Raw genomic sequence first — 22500 nt, 5'->3', positions numbered from 1 at the left:
TGATGGTGGTGATGAAGGTGATGAAGGTGTGATGATGAAGGTGTGATGATGATGGTGTGATGGTGGTGATGGTGGTGATGAAGGTGTGATGATGGTGTGATGAAGGTGTGATGATGGTGTGATGGTGGTGATGAAGGTGTGATGATGGTGTGATGAAGGTGATGAAGGTGTGATGATGATGGTGATGAAGATGCGGTGTCTTGCAGTGCTCGGAGCACAGTGTTGAAGTGGCCCGTCACTACAACAGCCTGCAGGAAGTCGGTCTCGCCGTGCGCAGCCAGAGCCGCATCTTCCACATGAGGAACTTCAACAACTGGATGAAGAGCGTTCTGATCGGTGAGCTCATCAATAATCACTGTGAGCGTCAGTTCTGATTAATATTGTTTAGAATTCATTAGGGGTGCAACGGATCAAAAAACTCACGGATCGGATCGTAACACGGTTTTGAGTCACGGATCGGATCATTTTTCAGATCAGCAAAAAAAAAAAAAAAAAAAAAAAAAGACAAATATAACTTTGTCCTCCATTTATTCTATGAAACACTTTTGCCCATTAAATAAAAGCATTCAACTAAAAATGTCCATCCAGTGTTTAATTAAAATTTTAAATTATATAAAAACAACTTAAAGTGCAATTGAAGGAATGATACCTTCTAATTTCTAGGGCTGTAGTCTGTTAGTCGACTGGTTGATTTATTGGTCGATACGTTCTTGGTCGACCAAAATCTGATTGGTCGATTATTTGCCATGTTAATTTTATCAGGAGTAAAGCACTAAGTGCTGATGGGGGTGTTTTCAGAACAGCCTGTTTCACAGGTAACAGTCTGTCTTCAGAACACCCCCCTTGTTTTCACAGTTTTGGATTAGCCCGACCCACTGGCAGAGACAGACAGGTGGGCAGGTGTGTTCTGAATTGAAGAAAAAATTAGGTCTGGTTTTCCGACTATTTGCTTAATTAAGAACGTTCAATGAACATTTAGTCCTCTACCATGTCAAAGACGTCGTCAGTGTGGCAGCATTTTACCAAAAGAGATGGAAAAAAAGTCGAATGCAAACTTTGCAAACAACAGTTTGCGTATCACAGCTCAACAACCAACAAGGCATATCACCTAAAAACGGTAAGCTAACATGTCTGCGTTAGGTTGCTCCATCAGTTTGGAGTATAAAGATATCAGAATTGGCGTATTTCAAAGTTTTAGTCTAATCGTTTTATAACTGCAGGCGCACACACCCGCGACGATGGCAACTTGACATAAACGGAAATCATAGGTTATGATATTGCGTAGGTGCATGTGATGCAACGCTGTCAGAGCCGACCGACTCCAGTGTGTCATTCACAAACCTGCCAACAATTGAGTAGTAAATTCCGGGAGATTTTTGTGGTGGGGAGCAGCAGAAGATGTGCGGGGATATTAGAGCCTGCCGAGCCGGTTAAGATTTACAGCACATCCAGGATTTTAATAATTAGTCAGTAAACTTGGCATTGTAGGACACAGGCTGATAAATGTGCACTTTTATTTACAGTTAAACATTTCGCTGTGTGTTTCAGCTTCTGTCAAACTAACGGAGCTGCGGCGGCTTTCGGTCCTAGCTTTCAAAATAAAACCTTTCTTATTGTGCGTTTCTCATTATTATTAACAAACAAAATTGGGGCTTGTAAATTACGGGAGATTCCCGGGAGAAAAGACAAAACGGGAGGGCGGCAGGAGATGAGTCTAAAATACGAGAGAAACCTGGGAAAAACGGGAGTGTTGGCAGCTATGGCCAGATACTGCGACAAATACCCCCCACAATCTGACTTGTTTCCTTCACTGTAAAATCAGGAGATTAGCGGGAGAAATTACTGACCGGGAGCATTGCGGGTTAAAAATCGGGAGTCTCCTGCGTGAATCGGGAGAGTTGGCAAGTATGATCATTCAGTGCAAAAATAATTAGGTCAAAAACGATTTAATATACTGCAAATACTTGTTGTTTATGTTTATTTATAATTCATTTAGGCGGAGAATGCTAGCAGGCAGGCTACTGTCCAGTTAACCGATCTAAAAATAGTAATTTTTTTTTTTTTTTTTTTTGTATTCCCGCTGCCCCCCGATTAGTCGACTTTTGGTCAAAATTTCAGGACTTTAGTCGACCAAGATTTTCTCTGGTTGACTACAGCCCTACTAATTTCGCGTGCCACAGTGCCTACACACCATAATGGTTTGTCCACCAGGGACGGTTTTTGCTATGGGCAATGTGGGCAACCACCCAGGGTGCAATCTACTTGGGGGCGCACGAGCGCCCCCCAAAAAAACTAAAAGAAGAAGTGCGTCCTCAAAAAAAAAAAAAAAAAAAAAAAAAAAAGCCAGTTTTCTAAACTACCATATTGACCCGCATAAAAGACGACCCTGATTTTAAGACGACCCCTCTTTTTCAAGACCGTTTTTTGGAAAAATAGGCTAGCCTACTTTTTATATGGACAAAATCTTGCTTGAATAAAAAAGCCACCAGCCAGCATCAGGCGGGCCGGTACTGCAACCCCCCGGTCAGGTCTGCTGGACCTGACAGGTGATCGGCCGGTGCCGCGGCCGGCCTGCCTGGTGCCGTGGTAGGAGTAGGCCAAGTAACATGGAAGGGCGCAAGCCAGTAATTTCGCCTAGAGCGGCAACACAGGCAGAACAGCCACTGTTGTCCACCGTCACTGTGTTACAGGGAAGCCAACATGCTCCCACATGCACCTGGTTGTTTAGTTGATGGATTGAATGATTGATGGATTGATGGATTGTTGGATGGATTGACAGGTGAGGTCCTGGAGCAGGTGCGTCGGAGAGGCCAGGGCCAGCTGGCAGTGCTGGACCTTGGCTGTGGGAAAGGAGGAGACCTGCTGAAGTGGAAGAAGGGAGGCATCAGCCACCTGGTCTGTGCAGGTACCGATTGTTACAACTATAAAGCTTTCTGGAGCTTCTTCTGGATTTCAGAGAATGTAAATCCAGCTTAGAGTAAAGATTCATGATGAGACGAAACGCTGCAGAGAACAGACTCTTCTCCGCTGGAATCTGCTGGCTGATCCCATCGCTTAGCCTGTCAGATCCCAGCCGGCTGGACGTTTTAATGTCATGCAGTGTTTTACTGTGTTTGACTCAGCATCCACGGCCTGGATCTCACCTGTTGGTGAAACGCTGCCTGATGCCGACTTTTCTTATGTCAAGTGCACAGCACAAATTTGCACATTATCCTCTGCGTGTGTGTGTGTGCGCGTGTGTGTGTGTGCGTGGATGTGAGACAGTAAGGTGTTCCTCAGGTTGTCAGGCTTTGGAATATTCCTCTTGTAAAGTTCTAACTAGAGAGGCACCGATCCGACTTCTTCAGTTCCGATGCAGATATCGACGCTGGGGCCTTACATATCGGTCGATACCAGATACCGATCCAATCTCATTGTTGATTTAAGAAGTTACAAACTCAACGGCAGCTCCATTTGATCTGTTCAGCTGCTGGAATTCCTTGTGCTCCTTCACGTGTTTTTTCTTGAGCTGCTTGATTAAATGTGTGGTATTATATGTGGCAGTGCGACCACCACCCCTGGCAACATTCATTTTACATACACTGCAAACTGCCGTCGAGCTAGTTGGCGTGCTAAGGGTGAAATACCTCCATATTGCAGACCCTTTCGTTCGCTCCATGTTGCTTGTGTTTACAACTCAACTCAATCAACTCTTGCGGCATGCAGCACACGCGCCTGCCACATGATGTAGCCCGTGTCGCAAGAGGGTTAAAAGGGGAAGGATCTTGAGGATCGGCTGCTTTTGCCCGATCCAGGTAAAATGTTGATATTGGCGCGATATCCAATGCTAATATTGGATCGCTGCATCCCTATTTCTAACTGCAGTGTATATTGAAAATTACAATTTTTGAGGAATATGATGGGCTTGAAAGCCTCACGTTATAGAATGCCACAGAATACCGTTCAGTGTCCCATTTTTGGGAGTTAACTACTCAAGAACATATTTACTGGCTAAATGGTATATTGTAGAGTGATCATGCAACATATGGTTACATTTTAAAAATTAATGAAAAAATATAGAACTTTGGTGAATGTTATGCCCGTGTATTTTAGATAACCAAAATTAATACAGTTACTAAAATGACAAAGGACAGATTTGACCGAAATATGGTTTCCATTCTCAGGTATTTTGAATCTTGTGATCTTAAGGATTGGCTCAGTGGTTCTGATGTCATCAGCCAATAAACTGGTAATAAATGTGTCTCAATACAAAATGTTGAGGGTTAGGATTCAAACATGAGGGGCACCACCAGTGGGGAAAATGTAAGTACCTGCTTGTACGGATATGTATGAAATGTGTAGAAATTGAGGTCACAGTGGAAATTATCCTCCTGTATATTTCTGTATTAAACACATCATTGATTGAACCTGATGAAAACAAGTCCAGAAACTTCTGTCGTCACCAGAAAGATGTGATTTTTCTTTTTTCTTTCTTATTTTTTTGTCCTTGGTATTGCATTTGACTTTGTGTCACCACCAGGTGGTGCTGCAGTGCACAGTCTCATCAGAGCTGTTGATGTCAGCTGGATCAAGTGTGAAGTTCCTCAAAATGCTAACATGCTGACGTTTCAGATATCGCGGCGGTGTCGGTGGAGCAGTGCCAGATCCGCTATGAGGACATGAAGAGGAAGAGCCACAGCCACGAAAAGGTCTTCAGCGCCCAGTTCATCACCGCTGACTGTACCAAGGTACAACTGCACCATCTAGATCTATACCAAGATAGATAGATAGATAGATAGGTATACTTTATTGATCCCAAACTGGGAAATTCACAAAAGGTACAAATGCACCATCTAGATCAGTGGTCACCAACCGTTTTCAAGCCAAGATCACCTCTGATGTCCAGATGTACCGTTCAGAAATACAAGAATAAAAGCCCACAGATGTTTAAATGCTGAATAATGTTGCCTCTTTTATTTACATAATTTTTATGCTTTGTCAGAGCACACCATGAACTCAGATACCCTCAACCTTTCAGGATCAGACTGCGGGCAGGTATTAAAATATGAACGACTGGAATAACAGTGCTTCTCTATGAGTTTATTTTTACTACGTACGGAGAGAAACATAAGTCATATAAGTGAGTGGTTTGCATCCCCAAGGTATCACAATACACAGCATTTCAGACCACAGTATGCCAGAGTCAGCGTGATGTGACTGCACATGATCAGGTAGTGCTCTGTGATTGGGTTCATAGTTTAGAGGCTAGTTTCACACAGTCTGTCCGGTGCTTTGTTTTGATTACTTTGATTTATGAAAAGCCCATCTCACAGAGAGAAGTCCAGCCAAAGAAGGCTTTCACTTTCAGTGCACAGGCAGAGAGGAGGAAATGTTTTTCTGCTCAGTCCTCTGCCCTGCAGTGCATTTCAGTGTCACTTTATAGTTCAATTATTTCCATGTCCACTTCATTTGGCAGGGAAAATGCATCCTTCAAGTTGACAGAGTGTCAGTATCAGTGGGAAGTAATGGATTTGTAATGTCTTTGACAGTGACCTCCAGGGCATGCATTTCTTGCAAACACCTGTCAAATTCAGCTGCAACTTCATCCAAATGGACACAGAAATTCAGGTGTAGCTTGTCTCTCTCTGTCCAGGTTTGGGAAGCATGTCAGTCTTTTATTGATCAACTAAGAGGTCCTCAGACACTGACTGCACTAATCATGTGTGCCAACTCTTTGTCTCTACCCTGCAGTTCACAGTTGAGCTTATTCAGTTTGGCCATCAGGTCTAAGAAATCCCAAATCAGAAAGCCATGCATTGTCTGACAGTTGTGTTGCTCATTCTGTGTCTCTTGAAAGGAGTGGATCTCAGGTAGCAGGTCAACAAACCACTGCAGCACCTTCCTGCCACTTAACCAACCAACATCAGCATGTAGGAGTAAGTCCCCATAAGCAGTGCTGACTTGGTCAAGTAAAGAATTGAACACTTTGTGCTGCAGTCCCTGTGCCTGTATGGAGCTAACAGTCCATACAACAAATGTCATTACATGGAAATCCTCCACAATTTTGCCAGCGCAGGTTGTTGGATCACAGTGATATCAGTCGAACTGGGGAAGCTGTGCCTCGTGTGGCTGGCTTGCCTTCAGGTATACATGCTTTGTATGGGGATGTTGTTGTCCTGCATGTTTGAGTATACTGTTTGAACTTGTTGTAGAAGTCCTCCTTCCTTGTCCTTTCTTTTAATGGTAAAAGTGTGAGGAAATCTTGCTCAGTGTTTGAGTCCTCAGAAGCCATCCATGGCCACAGATTTGTCAGGTTGTGGCAAGAAGCATTCGTAGTGATAAAGCAGTTGTTGAGGCAGGTCGCACAGCGACTCTGTCCTTTGTCTTTGAATAAAGTGTCGGCCAAAGAGGCAGACGTTTGTCGTCGAACAAAGTGGACTAACAATTGTGAACCCGCTGGTTGCAAAACAAGGTTCAACTGATGGTAGCTTCACGTACACTGTCGTGATCCAGCCAGTCAGACAGGAGAGCAGTAGAGAATTATGTCCAACATGTCCACATTGCCTGGATCAAAAAAATATATAAAAGACAGAAATTCCTAAAACAACTTTTTAAATTTTTATTTATTATAATTTTTATTATTTTCCCTACTGCTTTGCGATCACCTTTGAGTTGTCCAAACATCGACAGGGCTGATGTGGATCTATACAAAGGTAGAACCGCACTATTTCGAACTGTATCATCTAGATCTATACCGAGGTAGAACTGTACTTTGTAGATCTTTATCAGGATAGAACTTGAAGAACACTTGTTTTGTTCACTTGTAAAACCTGCTCAGGTGTGTTGCCTGACTACATCTGTGAGATCTCCTCAGAAAGAGGGCTAAGTGCTGTAATTAAGATAACAAGGTCTCTGTGAAGGCACACACTGTTAAGTTGCTTTTATTCAGTTATCTTTCTTGTTTTTATCTTGTCTACCTTCTCCTTTGTTTCCTGTGCCTTCTTAGACATCACTGTTGCTGTTAGTCAGGTCCAGAGCGCCATTTTCCAGTTCTATGTGATGTATCACCATGAAATTTGATGAAGATAATGTTTGTTGCCCAGAGGATGTAACCTGGCAATTTTGCTGACCCCTTGACCTTCCCTGTAGCACCACAGCGGGGTGTCTACATTCAAACTAATGCAGTTGTTCTCACTCTGTAAAACATTTTAAGACTCCAACACTCTTTTGAAACAATGTTTTATTAATGAAGTTCAATATTATTGCTTCAGGTGACCTCAAACCTCTGTTCACAGGAAGTGCTGTCGGAGAAGCTGGACGACCCAGACCTGATGTTCGACGTGTGCAGCTGTCAGTTCGTCTATCACTACTCGTTTGAGAGCCAGCCGCAGGCTGAAATGATGCTGAGGAACGCCTGCGAGAGGCTGAAGCCTGGAGGCTTCTTTATTGGAACCACGCCCGACGCCTACGAGCTGGTGTAAGAACCCCTTGACCATCACACTGACTGCCTGACGTGTGTGTGTGTGTGTGTGTGTGTGTGTGTGGTCTGTACTATTTACATCTGTACCATGGCAGCTGGAGGTCTGTAACTTACTGACGTGTGTGTGTGTGTGTGTGTGTGTCTCCAGTAAACGGTTGGAGGAGTCGGACTCCCTGGCATTTGGGAATGAGGTTTTCAGAGTTTCCTTCCAGTCGAAAGGCTCCTATCCTCTGTTTGGCTGCCAGTATCACTTCAGTCTGGAGGACGTGGTGGACGTTCCTGAATTCCTTGTTTATTTTCCGCTGTTACAACAGTAAGATATCCAATTTAATTTGTAAATAAGCCATAACACACTAATATTGATGTATAATCACCATATTATCTGAGACACTGCAGAGCAAAACTCTGGTGGGGGAGTTTGGGGAGGACCATGCTACATCGAAGACAATAGGTTTTATGCTTGTAGGAGCGTCATGCTAGCCTCAGTCAGCGTACTGATCGTTCATTAGAAGCTCCTCCTGCTTCCCGACCTGTGCAGACACCCTGCAGATCTGGAGGTGCTGTGGTCAGGTCACCTGCTGTGATGTCATCAGGCTTTCAGAAGTGTAGGGGTCAAAGTTCCTGCCTGAACTCCATCAGTCGTCGGCAGCGGAGGTTCCAATACTCAAAAGTCCTTAATGCACTTGGTTCATTAAAAGGGAGTTCTATTTCGTCCCTTCTGACCGCCAGAGGCGGTGCTTTAAGCACTGAATAGTCCCTTCGCGCATGCGCAGTTCGAGTATGTATACCAAAAAAGTCACCTGTGACACCTGGATGACCCGGAAAGGGTATAAGTTCCGGGGTCAACCGGCACATCATTTCCTGTTTTCTTCTCGCGTGCGAGTCGCAGGCAGTAGCAGCTCAGGCTAAGCGTTTTTTTTTTTCTGAAACTATAATATACCGTTGCTGGTAGCCCTGTGATCTTTATAGGTCGGAGCTGCGGAGCATTCGCCCTCCAAGGGCTGCAACGGAACCACATTCCTATTGGGATTGTTTGACGGTTTGTTGTGTTTCTTCACTCACAACCGGATTCGAGGTATGTTTGTTTGATTTATATTTATATCGCTACATTGTGGTGAGGCTGGCGTGTGCGCTTTGCCCCCCAGTATTGCATGCTTGCAAAAATATAAGTTTGCTACCGAGTTAACTTTGCTTCAGTCGTTGTTTTGATTGTAATATCATTTGTTGGTGACGGCAGCGTTCGCGCTTTCCGCTCCCATTGTAAGTTCATTTCGTTCCATAATATAGTTTTATTATTACCTAAGAGGGAATTCGCCGAAGTCTTTTGCTTCGGGTGTCTTTTGTTTAGCATTGAACAGTTTTTGTTGGTGAAGGCAGCGTTTGCGCAGCCCGCTCCCGCTTGCTGATAATTGTTTGTTGCGCACTGTTGCGCTGTGATTAGTTTGTGACTACAACGGTGAACGTCTTGCAGCAGTGAGGTTAGCGTCTGCGCTCACCTCCGCTGTTGCAGATTAGCTTCCCGCTGGACGCCTTGTAGCGGTGAAGGTTGTGTTCACGCCCCCGCTCCTGCTACAGGCTCACCACCAACGTAGGCGCTTGCGGCAGTGAAGGCAGCGTTTGCGCTCCCCTCTCCTGCTATGAGCCAGCTTCCTGCCGGTTGCATTACAGCGGTAAGTGCGGTGTTTTCACCCTCGCTCCCGCTGCAAGCCTGCACCTCCTAGAACCCCTCTGCTGTGCAGGTTGTGTGTTCGCATCCTTCCCTCAGCTTAGGTGGTTGGACCAGAGCTCTGATGATGGAGAATGCACATTATTGTGTTGACTGTGGGACTGCTTTGTCGGAAGATGACGGCCACGACCTCTGTCCGGTGTGCCTCGGCCCAGACCACCTTCGAGAAGGACTCTCTGACAACGCCTGCATGAACTGCAGCTGTATGTCGTTTGCGTCAAGGGCTGCTAGGTTGGCTCAGGTAGACCATTCAATAGGTGGAGACGACCTCCCACCATCTGGTAAGTTGCCTCCAGCCCAGTCTACTCGTTCAAAGCGCAGGAGAGAGGTATCAACTGCAGCTGCTCCAACTGAAAAGAAAAGGAAGTCGGATAGCAGGCTTGCTGAGCAGGTACAGAAGCTTTCTGCTGAACTTGCGGAGATGAGGTCCCTTTTCCAGACTCGTCAGTCTGATGCTCCCCCAGTAGACACAGAGATGTCATTACAGACCCCACCTATGCCCTTGCTGCTTCCGGAGGAGGATGTACTTTCTCTTGCGGCCTCAGCCACTGACTTTGGTATGCAAGAGGATGAACACTCCCATGCTTCAGAACTGGGTTCCCATTCTTCAGTTCAAAGCCCGCAGAGTATGCTTGGGGAGTCGGACGCCTCCATGTCTGACATACTACGCATGGCTGTGGATCGCCTACAGGTACAGATCCCACAGCCAGCCCAATCAACACCAGGGACCGCCTTCTTTAGGCGGGGCGGCGCTTCCACTTCCTTCACTGTCCCTCCTTCGAGGGATTATCTCCAGGAACTGCATTCATGTTGGCGAGACACTGGAGCCTGTTCTCGTCTCACTTCTGACGGCCGGGCACTGGCAGCTATGCATGATGCGGCAGCGGTTGGCCTCGACCGGATGCCTTCTATCGAACCGACTATTGCGTCCCTCATTGTGTCTCCCGATGAGGCAATGCGGGCAGCTGCCAGATGTCCTCGACCTCAGTGCCGGGTCACAGATGACCTGATATCAAGGGCATATAATGCCGGAGCACGGGCTGGTCGCATTGGTAACTCGCTTTCCCATCTCTTGCTGGCCCTGTCTGCATCACTACAGGACAGCAGTGCTGATGTCTCCACAGCTAATTTCAGTGATGCGTCACTACAGCCGTTTGCCTTAATGTCGAGGGAACTGGGGAGGATGATGTCATTCTTGGTGCAAGCTCGCAGGCAAGTGTGGCTTGCGCAGGCGCCCTTGACGGAGGCATGCAGGAGGGCCCTCCGTGATGTTCCAGTGGAGCCCGGGGAGATGTTTGGCTCAGCCGCTCAGGAGGTGCTGGAGCGCACACTGAAGGCTCGGCAGACCAGGGAAGAGTTCTCAACCCTGGTTAGAAGCATGCCTCCCCCCAACAGACCCAGCAGGTCCAGGGTCCCCATGTCCCGACCCTCGGCCTCTTCCCGGGTTCGCTTACCGCCACCGACTGACTCAAGTCTGCGCCGTAGTCCTCGTCGTCCCACTCAGAGGCCAGCCAGGGACTCTCGCACCACGGCCCGTTGGCCCTCTGCACGACGTGGAGCTCAGGACCCTGGTCGGCGCCCCCCCACGGCCCCTAGAGGTCAGGGGGGCAGTAAATGAGGCATCGGGGCCGGCTGTCGGATATTTCTCCCATCAGCAGCTCGGTTACTGGGCTGCTCACGCTTCGGACCCCTGGGTGATTGCCACCTTAACCCACGGGTACAAGCTTCAATTCCGACGCCGGCCCCCTCCCTCCAGCCGGGTGACGATGACCACCATCAACGACCCGGCAAAAGCTCAAGCGCTGGACCAGGAGTTGTCCACCCTCCTGGCCAAGGGCGCGATCGAGGCCGTAGACCCTCTGCAACAGCCCGGAGGATTCTACTCAAAGTACTTCCTCGTTACAAAGAAGACTGGCGGATTCCGTCCGATTCTGGACTTAAGAGGGCTCAACAAATATTTGAAGGTAATAAAATTTCATATGCTGACCACAGCACGTGTTACAAACTGTCACCCAAGGAGAATGGTTTACATCTGTGGACCTGAAAGATGCTTACTTTCACATCCCCATCGCTCCTCACCACAGGAAATTCCTACGGTTTGCCTGTCGAGGCCGTCACTGGCAGTTCAGGGTCCTCCCTTTCGGACTCTCCCTCTCCCCGAGGGTGTTCACCAGGTGCATGGCAGCGGCCCTGGCACCCCTGCAGTCTCAAGGGGTAAAGGTTCTGCCATACTTGGACGACTGGCTGGTTTGTGCTCCATCCAGAACTCAAGTGGTTCAGGACACGGATCACCTTCTCTTTCACATTTCCCAACTAGGCCTGAAAGTGAACGCAGAAAAGAGTTGCCTGGAGCCCTCTCAGTCTACGGTCTTCATCGGTGTGGCATTAAACACACTGACCATGAAGGCTTGCCCGTCCCCTCAACGTGTGGACGACATTCTTCACCTGCTCTCTCTGTTCCGCAGAGGCAGATCATTGCCCCTTGTCATGTTCCAACGCCTCTTGGGCAAACTAACGTCAGTATCGGCCGTTGTTCCGTTGGGCTTGCTGTCGCTACGCCCTCTGCAGAAATGGCTGAACAGCTTCCACCTGGACATAAGGCGACACAGACACAGAAAAATCAGGGTGTCTCGGCAATGCATCCTTGCCTTAGCTCCATGGAGGGACAGGGCCTATCTGTCCAAGGGCGTTCCCATGGGCTCTATTCCCTCTCGGCGAGAGGTTGTTGCCACAGATGCCTGCCCCTTAGGATGGGGTGCAGTGTGGAAAGGCCGAATAGCTCAAGGTCAGTGGCCCGTACGAGATCAAGCCAGACATATCAATGTGCTAGAGCTGCGAGCAGTACATCTGGGCTTGAAGCACTTTCTGCTGTATCTGAGAGGACGACATGTACTCATACGGTCGGACAACACCTCGGCAGTTTATCATATAAATCACCAGGGCGGCACCAAGTCTGCACAGCTACTGCAGGTGTCACAGGAGCTCCTGACATGGGCAGCCCCCCGACTGACCAGTCTGCGGGCAGTATATGTCCCAGGGGAGCAAAACCAGTTGGCGGATTTCCTGTCACGTCACAAGCCTCCACCTGGAGAGTGGCGCCTTCATCCAGAGGTGGTACGCACTATCTGGGGTCTCTTCGGCAGAGCAGAAGTGGATGTCTTCGCCTCAGAAGCGACGACCCACTGTCCCCTCTGGTTTTCTCTGATGGAGACAACCAGCCCTCTCGGCCAGGATGCAGTGGCTCACCCCTGGCCAAAGACCCTGTTATATGCATTCCCTCCGCTTCCTCTGATTTGGCCGACACTTCAGAGGGTCCTTCAGGATGGTCACAGACTCTTACTGGTGGCCCCTTTCTGGCCAGCAAGGACATGGTTCCCTCTCATTCACAGACTGTGCTGCGGTACACCCTGGCGCCTCCCCTACAGGAAAGACCTGCTGTCTCAATTGGGGGGGCAGATTTGGCATCCCAATCCTCAGAACCTCCAGCTGTGGGTATGGCCACTGGAGGGCCCGAGTCGTTGCTGAGCGGCTGTCCCGATGCTGTTCGGGAAACCATCTTGAATGCCAGGGCATCATCCACCCGTCTGCAGTATGACAATAGGTGGAAGCTATTCAGTAACTGGTGTGCAGGTCGGAAGGCGGACCCAGTTAATTGCTCAATACCGACGGTCCTGGAGTTCCTGCAGTCTCTCTTGGACAAGGGCAGGTCTCCTTCAACTCTTAAGGTGTATGTAGCTGCTATTTCGTGTCATCATGCCAGAGTGGACAATAACACTGTGGGGGGTCACAGTCTGGTGTCCCTTTTTCTGAAGGGGGCCTGGAGGCTGCATCCCCCAATATCCCCGAGAGTTCCGGCATGGGACCTCTCCCTGGTGCTCCATGCCTTATGCCAGCCTCCGTTTGAGCCTCTGGCTCAAGCGGAGTTGAAATGGGTGGCTTACAAGACTGCTTTCTTGCTGGCCATCACGTCAGCAAAGCGCGTTGGTGAGCTGCACGCTCTATCGGTAAGTGCTTCGTGTTTACGATGGAACCATGATGATTCGAGTGTCACTCTTTGGCCAAATATGTCATTTCTCCCAAAGGTGCTGTCTCGGTCATATTTGAATCAGCCTATAAGGCTCACGCAGTTCAACCCCCCAGTAGGGGATGGAGGGGACGAACCGGAACTGTTGTGCCCGGTACGGGCACTCAAAACCTACATTGCTGCTACTGCAAGTGTTCGTCAGTCCGAACAACTCTTTATTTGTCATGGTGGGCCTCAGAAGGGTTCTGCTCTCTCTAAGCAGCGTCTCTCCCATTGGGTCGTGGATGTCATCACTCACGCTTACATGTTGGCTAATCGCTCTCTGCCACCTGCTGTGAAGTGTCATTCAACAAGGAGCATATCCACATCATGGGCGGCCCTGAGAGGGGTACCTCTAGGGACCATCTGTGCAGCTGCCTCATGGTCATCACCAAGCACATTCTGCAGGTTCTACAGGGTGAACGTGGCCACTCCTCCTCCATTAGGAGTTGTTCTCCAGCCAGAATCCTCAGGTTCTGCGCAGTGAGGTATTCTTTTTCGATTATGGTCCCGGTCCTCGACCTTGTTTCTGTAGCTACCAGGGCCCACAGGGTATTGCGGCTATTACCCCATCCACTGGGTGTAGCCTTCCTACTGGAGTCCTTGATTCTGCTCAATGAGTTTGTAGTCAGGATTCCTCGTGACACTTTTGGTATAAGTCATTCAGTGCTTAAAGCACCGCCTCTGGCGGTCAGAAGGGACGAAATAGAACGATGAGTTACGAATGTAACTACGGTTCTATGAGTCCCGAATGACCGCCAGAGCGCTCAGTCACTCAGAATCCTCGTGATCACGCGAGAAGTTTCTGTAGGAAATGATGTGCCGGTTGACCCCGGAACTTATACCCTTTCCGGGTCATCCAGGTGTCACAGGTGACTTTTTTGGTATACATACTCGAACTGCGCATGTGCGAAGGGACTATTCAGTGCTTAAAGCACCGCCTCTGGCGGTCATTCGGGACTCATAGAACCGTAGTTACATTCGTAACTCATCGTTTCAACATCTTGTTTTTTTTGTTTTTTTTGTTTTTTTTTTTTGGATTGATAAACCTAAGTTTATAATTTGTACGTGATCAGGATCATTTTCTTGAATTTCCTTCAGTATTATATGATCACCTTAAACTACTGTTAGTGTGGCTTCTCAGTATATGTCTGTGTGTGTGTGTGTGTGTGTGTCTGTGTCTGTGTGTGTCTGTATGTCTGTGTCAGGATGGCGAAGCGCTACAATATGCGTCTTGTCTTCAAGAAGACCTTCTCTGAGTTCTTTGAGGAAAAAGTGAAGAAGGACCAACATCGCAGCCTGATGATGAAGATGACAGCTCTAGAGGTACAGAGTCTGACCGTAACCCCTAACCCCTACACCCCTAAACCCCTAAACCCCTAACTGTAACCCCTAACCCCTAAACCCCTAACCGTAACCCCCTGGGTTTCCACTACATGTAATTGATCATGGCACACCGCTATGACAAAATAAAAGCCGCCACGCCTTCGGAATGATGATTTTTTTTATATATATATTGTATGAATGGATATCTATACACATATATACAGCCTATATTTGCGCACATATACTTACTATAATCAGAGTTTAAAATGATAATTTAAATATCATGAAATGTTACATTACACTCCAATTAACTTTATTTTTAAAAATGAACACCGGAGTCATCACCCGCCTGTTTGATTCTACTGCTGCGTGCTCGCAGAGGGAGAGAAAAGGGCAAGAGGCAAGATTAAATTTAATCCAGTTTTTTGTTCAAGCCTGTGAAAACAACCCTAATGTTATCGTTAATGTTAACATTGTAGGGCGCTATAATTTTCACGATCATGGAATCGCGGACAGAATCGCGGAATTAGCCAAATAAAATGGAATCTGTTTTTAACATGGAATGTCGTGGAATTTGATATAATTTGAATGAAATGCTGTTTTTGTGTGGAATATGAACGCATGTCTGGGGAAATTTACATGGAGGGAAGCAAATCTGGGTGGCACAACCCCTCCAGTGGTTTCACCTGCACCTGCACCACCAAGAAAAAATATCACATATATATATTAATTATAACATTACAATATAATTATAATATTACAACCGGCACCGTACGAGTCCAAAAGGCAAAGAAACTTTCCAGGCTACAGCAGCGCACTGACATAGATTGTGTAACAAAGCGAAGAGTTGCCACTCCGCTCTATTTTCACGCTAACAGCAGCACACTGGCTTAGCTTGTCTATTCAGAGAAGAGGTATCACTTCGGCTTATTTTTCAATCTGTGTTATCACAGGCATACTACTGCTCATTCATTGGTAGCTGAATAGTGTTGGTCTGTTTGATAAGTAATTTAAATTTTTAAAACAAATAATAATTTAACATAATGTTAAATTATTAGAGTCAAGCTTACTGGTAAACATCTACTCCTTCAAGATAATTTATTATGTTCTACAACTCATAAACATACACTGACGCTGAAGCCCTCCCCCACAGTTTCCAAAAATCCTGGAGGAAACCCTGAACCCCCTAACCTTAACCCCTAACCCCCCCAGTCTGACCCTAACCCTCTGATGGTTTAATTCATCATGTAACAAAACTCTATGTGGTCATGCCATCAAGCCATTGTGTGAAAATGTAGTTAACGTGTTGGCTTGTTTTCTGTTAGCGTGGTAACGTGTTGTTGGCATGTTTTCTGTTAACATGTTTGCATGTTTTCTGTTAGCATGTCAGTGTGTTAGCATGTTTTCTGTTAGCATGGTAACATGCTGTTGGCATGTTTTCTATTATCGAGGTAATGTGTTGTTGGCATGTTTTCTGTTAGTGTGTCAGTGTTTATTAGCATGTTTTCTGTTAACATGTTGGCATTAGGGCGGCCACAAACGATTATTCTGATAATCGACACGAAACCAATTATTTTTGCGATTCCTCGACTAATCGGATCATACGTAAATTGCAGATTATTGCGCCAGCATGCAGCTTCTGTTGTTTTACCATGATTCGCTTCCTTCGTTAGTGTGCTTCGTTAGTACACTAACGTGTTGTTGGCATGTTTTCTGTTAGCGCACTAACGTGTTGTTGGCATGTTTTCTGTTAGCGCATTAACGTGTTGTTGGCATGATTTCTGTTAGCGTGGTAACGTGTTGTTTAACATGTTTCCAGTCCTATCCGTGTGATGAGCGCAGCCGGCAGGCAACAGACAGCAGAGGAGAGTACGACCACGCCAAAGAACACGCGGGCAGAGATGGAGTCAAACTACCACTGGTGAGGACCCAGCCTGAAGGTCCTGGGCTGGTTTCACTGGTCTAACTGGTTCAGCTGAGCTGGACTGTTTGTTTTAACTGGTCTTACTGGTCTAATGGGTTTAGTCTGATCTAACTGGTTTAACTGGTCTAATGCATTTAGTCTGGTCTTACTGGTTCAACTGGTCTCACTCGTCTAACTGCTGTGATGTTTTGTGTGTGCAGGGAACCCTGAGCAGGTCGGAGTGGGAAGCAACCAGTGAGTTTCCATCACACTTATTTTTCAGACCATAATAATAAGATCTATACCAAAAATAATAATAATGATAATAATATGTGATGGTATTATAGTGATAAAAATGATGATATAAAGATCAAAGTTACAAATGAATTCATCACCGATAAATAATGAACCTGTTGTGTGTCTGCAGGTATCTATCTGGTGTTCGTATTTCAGAAGATGTGCTAATCCTGCCCTACAATGCTGTTGCCGTGCGTGCATGTGTGTGAGCATCTGAGTGTGTGTGTGTGTGTGTGTGTGTGTGTGTGTTTGTATGAACATCTGTGTGTGTGTGTGTGTGTGTGTGTGTGTTTCTGTGAGCATCTGAGTGTGTGTGATTTTTTTTTTTTAATTAAATATGAGTTCCATTGGTCACTGATGCTTGTTAGTTAAATGGATTAAAATGTAAAAAAAAAAAAAAAAAAAAAAAAGTGTGGGTTTTTTTGTACAATTTTATTAAACAGTTACAAAAGTTTGAGACATATGAATCACAAATAGATCCAGGAGAGTAAAGGTTGTTTTTTTTTTTTTTTTTTTTTGTTAAAGGAAACGGTTCAATATGTTGTAAAATGTGCAGTGGCTTCAGCTTTACAATTTTTGATTTGTACCTTCAAAAAGTGAAGACATTTCTTAAAGGTCAGTAAATTTTGTCTTTTGTGTAAGAATTTGGGTTTGAGAATATAGAATTTGGTCAAAACAAAATGAATCAGATTCAGGGTTGCCAAGTCCGCGTTTTTTCCGCCAAATTGGTCTACTTCTTAAGTGTTGTCCGCAGGTTGGGCTTGGGCAGACATGAATAAAGATTTATATTTTGAATGACCAATGTTTATACCCAAATCCTGTCAAACTGACTCCGGGCCAGATCAGCATATAAACTATCCACATATGTCACATGCTCCACAGACAAATAATATGCCAATGCTGTGTGAGGCCACTCAGCACATGACCAATCACATCATCAGCAACACTTTGCTGAAGTAAGGTATCCCATATTATATTTAAGGTCTGATATACTGTAAATTAAATAGGTGAAAGAACTGTTTCGGGAAATTGCCTTTAATGTTTATGGTGTTATTTTATACATATTACAGTGCATTTTGCAATTATAGCAATGCTGTTGGACTTTAAAAGCAACATATATGGATTTTTATGGGCATATTTTGAGTTCTGGTATTGGGCTGATTTTTGGGCCCTTTTTATACCCGGTTGGGCGGGTTTTGGGCTGGTTTTGAGTTGCTTTTTGGCTACTTTTGTCTCACAGACCTGGCAACCCTGACCAGATTTGTGAAACAGATTCAGGCAATCCAAGCAATGAATTTGTCTTATTTAATAAAAACAGATGGTATGATCAGCAAGAAATCAGCACAGTTGGCTCAGTGGATTTGTTTGTGGAAAAACAAAAAGAAAAAGGTTTTCTCTGAAGTTGCCACTAAAAACTCCCATCGGCGGTGTTTCTTAATCGTTAGTTGGATAAAAGTTCTCTGAGTCTGGCCTGGAGGGAACTGGGACATAAAAGTGACTGTCAAACAGTCAATTTATTCATCAGTTCAGATGAAAAGGTAGTAGCAGGGAAATGTCGGGGAGAGCACCGCTGAAATAACAAACCCAAGTAACCGAGATAAAAAAGATGTTTCAGGTGCTTCACCTGTCTCCCTAAAACCAACAAGCAAAAAGGTGAACAAAAAGAACAAGCTGCTCACCACTGCAACAAGCTGCACTTGGAGGGACTTACTAATGTTAACAAGATACTGTTTCTACTGTTGTTATTATCATAACAATATTAACACGTTTATATATGTTATATATATATTTATATTAACATAGATATCATTTTTGAGATATTACAGGGAACTGAGATCACTTGGCAGCAACAAAAGTCAATGGTGGTTGGGAGTTTGGAAGGAGTAGGAGTCACTCTCCCGTCCAATCAGCAGCCAGAACCTGCAAGTCCAATAAGCTGGGAAAACATAGTACATAGGGTTAGGTAAAGAGCAGAATAATACTTAGTATCCCTAACAGGGCTTCTTTGCTCGGGCAACAGGGAAGAACAGGTGTCCACATGTTCTATTTTTCCTTTTTTAGATATTGTTTGGAAATATACTGTATTTCAGCAGAGAGGTGCACGTTAGGGTTAGGGTTAGGGTTAGGGTTAGGGTTAGGGTTAGGGTTAGAGGGTTAGGGTTAGAGGGTTAGGGTTAGGGTTAGGGTTAGGGTTAGGGTTAGGGTTAGGTTGGGGAAAGAAATCCGGAGACCGATTGACTCGGTCTACCGTAATGCACGGGCCATCCCACCAGGCATCAGGTCTGCACCCATAGTTTTTTTAGTTTATACCTAATTTGGTTTAATTTAATTTTTAATTTTATGTTACATTAAACTTTAATTGACCCCCCATTCAGCTATGTCCACTCCCTCCAGCGTTGATCTGTCCCCTGTTCGTCATTGTCCACTAACTCTCTCCTGTGTTGTCCTTTAATTTCCTTTTTGTCACATTTCCTTGTGTTCTTGTCTTTCATCTTTATCATTTTTCCATGTGCTTTAGTTTTTCTCTTAATCACTTATTCTTGTGCTTTTCTATTTCTTCTTTGTCACCTTTATTGTGCTTTTGTCGTTCTTTTCTGTCACTTTTCTTTGTGCTTTTGTCGTTCTTTTCTATCACTTTTCTTTGTGCTTTTGTTTGTCTTCTTTGTCACTTAATCTTGTGCTTTTGTTTTTCTTCTTTGTCACTTGTCTTTGTGCTTTTTGTTTTTCTTTTGTTCCTTGATTTTATATTTCTTCCTTTTCGGTTTGTTTTCTTCCTATTTCTTTTTTCGGTTTATTTTCTTTCTCTCTTTTTTTAGGATCCCCGGGATAATGCCTGTCGCGACGTTTCGACTCTTTTCGGTCTTCATCAGGCTAGGCATTCCCTTCAAAAAAATGTTTTCTTTATCTTCTTTGTCACCTTTTCTTGTGCTTTTGTTGTTCTTATCTGTCACTTTTCTTTGTGCTTTTGTTTTTCACTTTATCACTCATACTTGTGCTTTTGTTTTTCTTCTTTGTCACTCTATCTTGTGCTTTTGTTTGTCTTCTTTATCACCTTTTCTTGTGCTTTAGTTGTTCTATTCTGTCACTTTTCTTTGTGTTTTTGTTTTTCACTTTGTCACGTATACTTGTGCTTTTGTTTTTCTGCTTTGTCACTAAATCTTGTGCTTTTGTTTTTCTTCTTTGTCACTTATCTTTGTGCTTTTGTTTTTCTTTTATTCACTGGTTCTTGTGCTTTCCTTTCATTGTTTTCCATCTCTCGTTTTGGCCTTCATTTCTTCCTTTTCGGTTTGTTTTCTTTTCCATGTTTTCCCTCCGTTGGTCAGAGCTGAAATGAGCTTCAAGTTCCATGCAACCCTTATTAAACTTTTTGTTTTATTAACCCTGTTTACATCCGATCCTTTTTATTACATCCCTCATGAATTAATTAATGAATTTTGTAACCTTGTGGTTCCCCTCCCAACATGAATTGTTTTTAAATTTTTAATTATTTATATTATCTCCTTGATATTAATTATTTATTTATTTATTAGTCCACTTGACATAAGGGAATAAGGTTAGGGTTAGGGCTAGGAAAGGAGTGAGGTTAGGGTTAGGGCCAGAGGCCAGGGTTAGGGTTAGGGTTAGGGCCAGGAGCGGGGTTAGGGTTAGGGCCAGAGAGTGGGGTTAGGGTTAGGGCCAGGAGTAGGGTTAGGGTTAGGGCAAGAGCCCAGGCTGGGGTTAGGGTTAGGGTTAGGAGCTGGGTCGGGGTTCAGACCCCACCTAGTGTGAGGCACTGGCCGGTTAGGTTGGGGAAAGAAATCCGGAGACCGATTGACTCGGTCTACCGTAATGCACGGGCCATCCCACCAGGCATCAGGTCTGCACCCATAGTTTTTTTTTTTTTTTTTTTTTTTTTTTTTTTAGTTTATACCTAATTTGGTTTAATTTAATTTTTAATTTTATGTTACATTAAACTTTAGTTGACCCCCATTCAGCTTTGTCCACTCCCTCCAGCGTTGATCTGTCCCCTGTTCGTCATTGTCCACTAATTCTCTCCTGTGTTGTCCTTTAATTTCCTTTTTGTCACATTTCCTTGTGTTCTTGTCTTTCATCTTTATCATTTTTCCATGTGCTTTAGTTTTTCTCTTAATCACTTATTCTTGTGCTTTTCTATTTCTTCTTTGTCACCTTTATTGTGCTTTTGTCGTTCTTTTCTGTCACTTTTCTTTGTGCTTTTGTCGTTCTTTTCTATCACTTTTCTTTGTGCTTTTGTTTGTCTTCTTTGTCACTTAATCTTGTGCTTTTGTTTTTCTTCTTTGTCACTTGTCTTTGTGCTTTTTGTTTTTCTTTTGTTCCTTGATTTTATATTTCTTCCTTTTCGGTTTGTTTTCTTCCTTTTCGGTTTATTTTCTTTCTCTCTTTTTTTAGGATCCCCGGGATAATGCCTGTCGCGACGTTTCGACTCTTTTCGGTCTTCATCAGGCTAGGCATTCCCTTCAAAAAAATGTTTTCTTTATCTTCTTTGTCACCTTTTCTTGTGCTTTTGTTGTTCTTATCTGTCACTTTTCTTTGTGCTTTTGTTTTTCACTTTATCACTCATACTTGTGCTTTTGTTTTTCTTCTTTGTCACTCTATCTTGTGCTTTTGTTTGTCTTCTTTATCACCTTTTCTTGTGCTTTAGTTGTTCTATTCTGTCACTTTTCTTTGTGTTTTTGTTTTTCACTTTGTCACGTATACTTGTGCTTTTGTTTTTTCTGCTTTGTCACTAAATCTTGTGCTTTTGTTTTTCTTCTTTGTCACTTATCTTTGTGCTTTTGTTTTTCTTTTATCACTGGTTCTTGTGCTTTCCTTTCATTGTTTTCCATCTCTCGTTTTGGCCTTCATTTCTTCCTTTTCGGTTTGTTTTCTTTTCCATGTTTTCCCTCCGTTGGTCAGAGCTGAAATGAGCTTCAAGTTCCATGCAACCCTTATTAAACTTTTTGTTTTATTAACCCTGTTTACATCCGATCCTTTTTATTACATCCCTCATGAATTAATTAATGAATTTTGTAACCTTGTGGTTCCCCTCCCAACATGAATTGTTTTTAAATTTTTAATATTTATATTATCTCCTTGATATTAATTATTTATTTATTATTAGTCCACTTGACATAAGGGAATAAGGTTAGGGTTAGGGCTAGGAAAGGAGTGAGGTTAGGGTTAGGGCCAGAGGCCAGGGTTAGGGTTAGGGTTAGGGCCAGGAGCGGGGTTAGGGTTAGGGCCAGGAGCGGGGTTAGGGTTAGGGCCAGAAAGTGGGGTTATGGTTAGGGCCAGGAGTAGGGTTAGGGTTAGGGCAAGAGCCCAGGCTGGGGTTAGGGTTAGGGTTAGGGGCTGGGTCGGGGTTCAGACCCCACCTAGTGTGAGGGTTAGGGTTAGGGTTAGGGGTTAGGGGTTAGGGGTTAGGGTTAGGGTTAGGGTTAGGGTTTAGGGTTTAGGGTTTAGGGTTAGGGTTAGGGTTAGGGTTAGGGGTTAGGGTTAGGGTTAGGGTTAGGGTTAGGGTAGGGTTAGGGTTAGGGTTAGGGTTAGGGTTAGGGGTTAGGGTTAGGGTTAGGGTTAGGGTTAGGGTTAGGGTTAGGGTTAGTTAGGGTTAGGGTTAGGGTTAGAGGGTTAGGTTAGGGTTAGGGTTAGGGTTTAGGGTTAGGGTTAGGGTTAGGGTTAGGGTTAGGGTTAGGGTTAGGGTTAGGGTTAGGGTTAGGGTTAGGGTTAGG

At 44.8% G+C, this 22500-nt stretch overlaps 1 protein-coding gene across 2 annotated transcripts in view; it reads left to right on the top strand.

Annotated features, from left to right (window-relative positions):
- rnmt (RNA (guanine-7-) methyltransferase) overlaps nucleotides 1-17176 on the top strand; it is a 20067-nt gene extending 2891 nt beyond the window's left edge. The window contains exons 3-11 of one of the 2 annotated variants that reach the window (XM_030064045.1): nucleotides 207-336; nucleotides 2780-2905; nucleotides 4612-4727; nucleotides 7275-7456; nucleotides 7608-7772; nucleotides 14457-14574; nucleotides 16394-16495; nucleotides 16699-16732; nucleotides 16905-17176. In XM_030064045.1, the coding sequence (XP_029919905.1) occupies nucleotides 207-336; nucleotides 2780-2905; nucleotides 4612-4727; nucleotides 7275-7456; nucleotides 7608-7772; nucleotides 14457-14574; nucleotides 16394-16495; nucleotides 16699-16732; nucleotides 16905-16942 (1011 nt within the window). In that variant the 3' untranslated portion in view covers nucleotides 16943-17176. The remainder of the gene's footprint in view (nucleotides 1-206; nucleotides 337-2779; nucleotides 2906-4611; nucleotides 4728-7274; nucleotides 7457-7607; nucleotides 7773-14456; nucleotides 14575-16393; nucleotides 16496-16698; nucleotides 16733-16904) is intronic. The other variant, XM_030064044.1, reaches the window with a different exon arrangement.
- The last annotated feature ends 5324 nt before the right edge of the window (nucleotides 17177-22500 follow it).

This window comes from Myripristis murdjan, chromosome 11, assembly GCF_902150065.1.
Source record: "Myripristis murdjan chromosome 11, fMyrMur1.1, whole genome shotgun sequence".
NCBI classification, from domain to species: Eukaryota; Metazoa; Chordata; class Actinopteri; order Holocentriformes; family Holocentridae; genus Myripristis; species Myripristis murdjan.
The sequence above is the reverse complement of the archived record's forward strand: the minus strand, read 5'-3'. Positions and strand labels throughout refer to the sequence as shown.